Here is a 6,043-nt window from a genome sequence, read left to right as displayed (position 1 = left end):
GTTCTTTTTCCTTCTTCTTCTTTTTTTTAAAGAAAAGGCTCGATTTTGGAACCCAAAGGACATCACACCATGAACATGCCTGAGGGCACTTTCTTCCCTGCTGAGTAATCACATCTCCTCTATAGACCTGAGAATGGGATGGGTAGAAGAGCTTGTGGGTGGAATCACGTGGCTTCCAGGGAGGCTTTAAAATCCTCTTTCTGAACTCACAGCGCTAGTGAAAGCTAGCCCTGAATGGACCCTGGTTTCCAATAGAGTGGCAAGAAGCATTGGGGACTGACCCAGTTGGTAATCGTTTTCAAACTTTAAAAAGGTTTCAACACAAAGGTTTTTGAAGGAAGAGCCCACTGACACTCCCCCTACACCACCACCCAACCAGCCCACCCAACCGCCCACCCAACCAACCAACACCCGTCCCCAGTTCCAGTTCTCCATTAACTCCCCCCCCCCAGGTCTGTCCCATCCCTCATCACAGATGGGTCAGCTTGGGCGCCTCTTGGATTCTGCCCTGAGTAGACGCATGGTGGGTGGAAAGGTCTGTGTACGTGGGGTGAGACTCGCAAGGTCCGTGGTGCTGGCTGGCCCCCATCTGAGGAGCCCCATTGTATTCCATGCTGGGCGGCTGGTGGTGCTGGAGGGGGTTCAGCCCATACAGAGAAGGAGCAGGAGCAGGCATAGAATCCACATAGTTGTTGCCAACATAAACGGGACTGCCTTGCATATTGGGGGGGCCGTAGCCGCCTCCCCCGTTACCCTGTAAGACGTGTGGATCGTACTCAGGCGCCGTGTTGGCATACTTCTGTTGGGTGGGGCAGCTTTTGATGGGGTTTTGGTAGGCAGTGGGCATAGCATAGGCATTCTGGTGGGGCTTGTTGAAGGAGGGCGGCGACGGGGCGTCATAGTTTGAAGTCATGGGATGCAGAGCGTTCATGAAACCAGCAGAGGACTGCATGGGCTGGGGAGGGCTTCCGGTGGGGGAAGGTCCCCCTGAAGAAGACCCCAAGCCTTTCGACTTCTGATCCTTTTTGTATTTCATTCTCCGGTTCTGGAACCAGATCTTGATCTGCCGCTCGCTGAGATTCAACAGGTTGGCCATCTCCACCCGGCGGGGCCTGCAAAGGTAGCGGTTGAAATGGAATTCCTTCTCCAGCTCGACCAGCTGGGCGCTTGTGTAAGCCGTGCGGGCCCGCTTGGAAGCTGAGGAGCCTGGAGGGCTTTTCTCACCGCTGCAGCTTTCTGAAAAGAAGGTCGGGAAATGAAATCAAAGATAATTACTTACATGCAGAAAATTGAATGCACAGGCCTCTTAATAAATCCTCAAACAGGCGAGAAGACTGCAGCCCCCCCCCCTCCTTCTCCTCCAGTCCCCACTCCATAATCATGTCATTTATTAAGAGTTCTGTTCTCTAAAGCTGCCCCCTCGCTGTATGAAAATTTGATCATGTCATGCAGAAAAGGAATCCAGGGCTATTTATTTGGGAGTCGATTATTTTGAAGCAGACCCTTTCAAAGGAAATTACGTCTGGCAAGTGGGCAGTGTTTGGAAAGCAAAATTAATCAGGCGCTTGCGTACGCGGCCTTGCGACGTTTGTATCCCTGGTTTGGGGTTGTTTGGGGAGGGTTTAGCCAGCATGCAAAATCAAACATGTGCAGGACTGTACGAAGCAGATTTTAAACAGATACTGGCTGAAGAATGGCTGAAATGAATACGCACCCTCTGGACAGAATTTATCCTGGGCAAGATTTCATTCAGCTTCCTGCTGTGTTATGCACAGTGCAGTCCTGAACAGAGGTACAGTCTCCTAAAGTCTTTAAAGACAATAGGCCTAGAATAATGTCACCCTGGTTAGGAATGTATAGGATAGTCAAACTGCAGCCCTTCAGGTGTCCATGGACTACAATTCCCATGAGCCCCTGCCAGCAAATGCAGATGCTAGACATCTGGAGGGCCACAATTTCTACCCTGTCGGAAGCTCAGTTCAGTATGATGTAATTCGAATTACAGTTTGATGTAATTTGAACATCAGCAGTTTAGGTTCTGGAACTTCTTTCTGCTGTATAGAGGAATAATAAAATGCCTCTGCCCATATGCAGAGGGCCATTTCCTCATTACTATCTGCAGCTTTTTTCTATCTGAATTTAAGGTAAAAGCTAGGGGGCAGCTGAAACTGAACTGAACATTACACCATATGGAACTGAACATTACAACAATGGAACTGAACATTACACCATAACATCAAAGGGAGGGATTAGGGATCTGACCCCAAAGATACAAAAATTGGATCCAACCAACTTTTCTGGTGGTGAAAAATAGAGGAGAAAGGTCCCTGTTGAACGTGACAAATGGTTATGTAGGATAATGGGCACTTCAAGGACAGAAGCCATGTGGAAAGGGGGCAACAGTAAAGAGAACTGGGTTAGACTGAGAGGAAGCAGCTAACTGGATCCAACCCAATGCTTATTTCATTTAGAATTAGCTGGGTTTATGATTTTACATTTCCAGCAGAATGAGAAAATAGAGTCCCTGGGCAATAAAGACTGCGAATGTATATGAGACCCCTTGTAATGTCTTTCCTTGGCAGGGGAAGCCTTTATACAAGAAGAAGGCTTCTCTCAGATCAGGGACAAAGGTTCTATCCCTGCTCTGCTAATTCTCTGCTTACATGGAAAGAAACCTTTATAGATTCAGGACAAAGTATGAGGCCAGTGGCATCTTTAGGACCAACCAAGTTTAATGCTGCGTATAAGCCGATGGGGTGTGCATGCACACAAAATACCTTCAATAAAACTTCAATACCTTATACCTTCAATAAAACTCTGTGGGTCTTAAAGCTGCAACTGGATACAAACTTTATAATGGGAATCTCTATGTCGGAAGTCTTCAATGGGTTAATTCATTTGTCCATCTTGGAAAGGCTCCAAATTCCTCTGCAGAAGTAAATCTTGCCTTACATTGGAGAAACTGGGGCACGAGATACAGACAGCTCTAAGGTCACGTAAAAGTGAGTAAATCTATAAATGCCAGTGGCTGGAACAGAAATTGCCAGGGAACTTGATCTATGTCTCCTTGCAGCCATGCCGTGGGCAGCTAGCAGGATATAAATCTACCTCTGTGCATATGCATATGAGCTAAATGCATACACACGTGTATGATGGAACTGTCTGCATATTTAACAATTGCACACATGGCAGTAAAATGTTCATAACAGTGAAAGGCTGCTGAGCAGTTAAAGAATGCGAAGAAATCTACTTTGATGGGAAGTTGGATAGCTGGTGTAGGGGATGCATATACGGCATGCAGCTGGGCTTATGGCATGCAACAATACTTCGGGTGCGTTGTGATCATTGTTATTCACACGTCTGTCAAGTGCCATTCATCAGATCCTTGTTGTGAACGTGTGAAACATGATCATGGATTAAACTCTGCTCCCAGGCCTTTCAGACCACCTCAGACCTAAGATTTGCCAATGATTCTGAGGCAGATTCTGTGAAGGCTCAAGGGAGTGGCAGGGGACAGTGGATGAGCGATAGGGATGTGAGTGTCCTGCATAGCGCAGGGGGTTGGACTAGATGACCCAGGAGGTCCTTTCCAATTCTATGATTCTGAGCTCAGCAGCAACACGTAATAGAATCATGGATGATCAAGAGACACATGTGCATGTCTGAATCGCTACTAGCGCACTATATTTTCAATTACGCTTCTAATAGAAGATCTAGTTTTGTTTTTCCTGCAAGCTGTGGCTCTACCTGGTTTACTTCCAAGTGGGCAGGCATACAATTTCAGTCTGTAACCAGATCCACAGGTTCTGAATAATTCGATTTATCATGGGCCCCTTGAACCAGACAAAGTGGCTTCAAACAATTCCGTATCTGCCTGAGGCCAATAGCACCACATAGATTCACAAAATGGGCGGCAGGGTACGAGCTTTCATGAGTCACTGCTCCCTTCTTTAGGTATCTGAAGAAATGAGTGGTGACTCATAAAATGTCATAAGGTAAAGGTAAAGGTATCCCCTGTGCAAGCACTGAGTCATGTCTGACCCTTGGGGTGACGCCCTCCAGCGTTTTCATGGCAGACTCAATACGGGGTGGTTTGCCAGTGCCTTCCCCAGTCATTAGCGTTTACCCCCCAGCAAGCTGGGTACTCATTTTACCGACCTTGGAAGGATGGGAGGCTGAGTCAACCTTGAGCCGGCTGCTGGGATTGAACTCCCAGCCTCATGGGCAAAGCTTTCAGACGGCTGCCTTACCACTCTGCACCACAAAAGGCTCTTTAAAACGTCATAACCTGACGCAAATGTTGTTAGTCTTGGTGATGCAACTGGACTCTTGCTCTTTTCTGCTGCAACAGACAGACTAACGTGACTACACAACTTCTCCAGCCTCTTCCAAGATGTATAGCAAGGCAGCCAAGATCCTGTTCAAGGTTCTGTTTTTGACTTTTAAGGCTCTTCACGGTCTGGGACCCACTATCTGAGGGACTTCTTATCACCCTATGCCCCCCACAGGGCCTTGCACTCTGCAGGTACCAATTTGTTGGTCGTTCCTGGCCCCAGAGAAGTATGCCTGGCCTCAACGAGGGCCAGGGCCTTTTTGGTCCTGGCCCCTACCTGGTGGAATGAATGAAAAGATGTTGTGAACTTTCCACAGAGGGACAAGTAAGTCGAAACACAACCTAGGCTTCAAACTTAAGGACAGTTCCCTGACCGTAAGCACCACCGAAGAACATGGGACCTACTGCTGGAGATACCTGCTAGGATGGCTCTCAATATCCAGCTTTTTGCAAACAAGCAGTCCACCAGTTATGACTAACAATATTCCTTCAGGTAGTAATCTGGTTCTGTGCATCCAGGTAGTAATCTGGTTCTGTGTATTATTTTCATATTCAATCGCAATCGATCCTTTCAAGTCCAAATGGGGATGGTCTCCCACAAAGCAACAAACCCCTTTAACTCCAAAAGCAACTTATTCCCAGACAAGAGCTCAAATTCTAAGCTCCAAGGGAAACTCAAGCATTTCCAAGTCCTACGGATTCTGGCAACAATGTGCTAGAGATGGTATCCAAAACCATTCCTCAGCTTTAGCCCCATAGAGTCCCCAAGACATGCTGGGTGGTATGGCTCTGCAGTTCTGCTAAGAAAAGCTTTAGGAGTATGTTGTCCCCAAATAGACTTGAGGAAGCCTGTTTAGGATTGCTCTGTATATGCCAAGCACATCCATCTTTTTAATGTCAGGGCACACACGCTTGATATAAACTCCCTTTGCCTGGCACAACAAGTTCTGCCTAGGGTGAGCCTACATACTGTTGTATCAGTAATAGCACAATTCTGAGAGAACAACAAGAAGAAGAAGAGTTGGTTCTTATATTTTCCCTACCTGAAGGAGGCTCAAAGCGGCTTACAGTCGCCTTCCCATTCCTCCTATTCCCAAGAAAACATTTTATCAAGGAACAGATAAAATGAGCCAAGGAGTCTCATGCATGGTAAGGCAGCTAGGTCCAGACTAGCTTAAGACTCTGTCCTAAGCTATGAGCCTGGAGAAAATGTACCCTGTCCCTTTAATGGCATAAGGGCTTCATGGACCATTATTTACCTCTATGTCACCAAAAGCTTCAGCTCCCCATTTCCACCCATCAAACCTCTGTTAAAGGGACAGGTCTCTCTTTTTTTAATCCAGTCCTGTTGGCAACCTTAGCAATAAGGCCATGTCTGCCTATGCAGGAGAATGAGATGGTTAAAAGGATCCTGCCACTTTTAGGGTTGCCAGCTGACCTGGAGAAAAATGCCATCACCTTAACAGAGGCCTCTTGTTTAGATACATGCCAGTGAAACTTTTCAAGAGATGGAGGTAAATAACTTGAACAGGTATGCCACATGCCAATAAACATGTATTAAAGGGGCAGGGCATCTTCCTACAGGTCAGTTAGCAACCCTAAGGAGCACATTTTTATCCCGGCTCTCTTCCCAAGAAGCTGAGGATTTCCTCCTCCTCCATTTTATCCTCAAGGAAAGTTTGTGATGTTTAGGCTGAGAGTGAGTGGCTG

General features: G+C 46.8%; 1 protein-coding gene across 6 annotated transcripts in view; it reads right to left on the bottom strand.

The window, feature by feature from the left end:
• Positions 1–414: 414 nt before the first annotated feature.
• The window catches only part of HOXB3 (homeobox B3), a 79,689-nt gene continuing 74,060 nt past the window's right edge, over positions 415–6,043 (bottom strand). For 5 of the 6 annotated variants that reach the window (XM_077312982.1, XM_077312986.1, XM_077312984.1 and 2 more), the window contains one exon: positions 415–1,236. In XM_077312982.1, coding sequence (XP_077169097.1) covers positions 470–1,236 — 767 coding nt within the window. In that variant the 3' untranslated portion in view covers positions 415–469. The remainder of the gene's footprint in view (positions 1,237–6,043) is intronic. The other variant, XM_077312981.1, reaches the window with a different exon arrangement.

This window comes from Paroedura picta, chromosome 16, assembly GCF_049243985.1.
Source record: "Paroedura picta isolate Pp20150507F chromosome 16, Ppicta_v3.0, whole genome shotgun sequence".
NCBI lineage: Eukaryota > Metazoa > Chordata > Lepidosauria > Squamata > Gekkonidae > Paroedura > Paroedura picta.
Note: the sequence above shows the minus strand (reverse complement) of the source record. Positions and strands in the feature narration are given on the sequence as shown.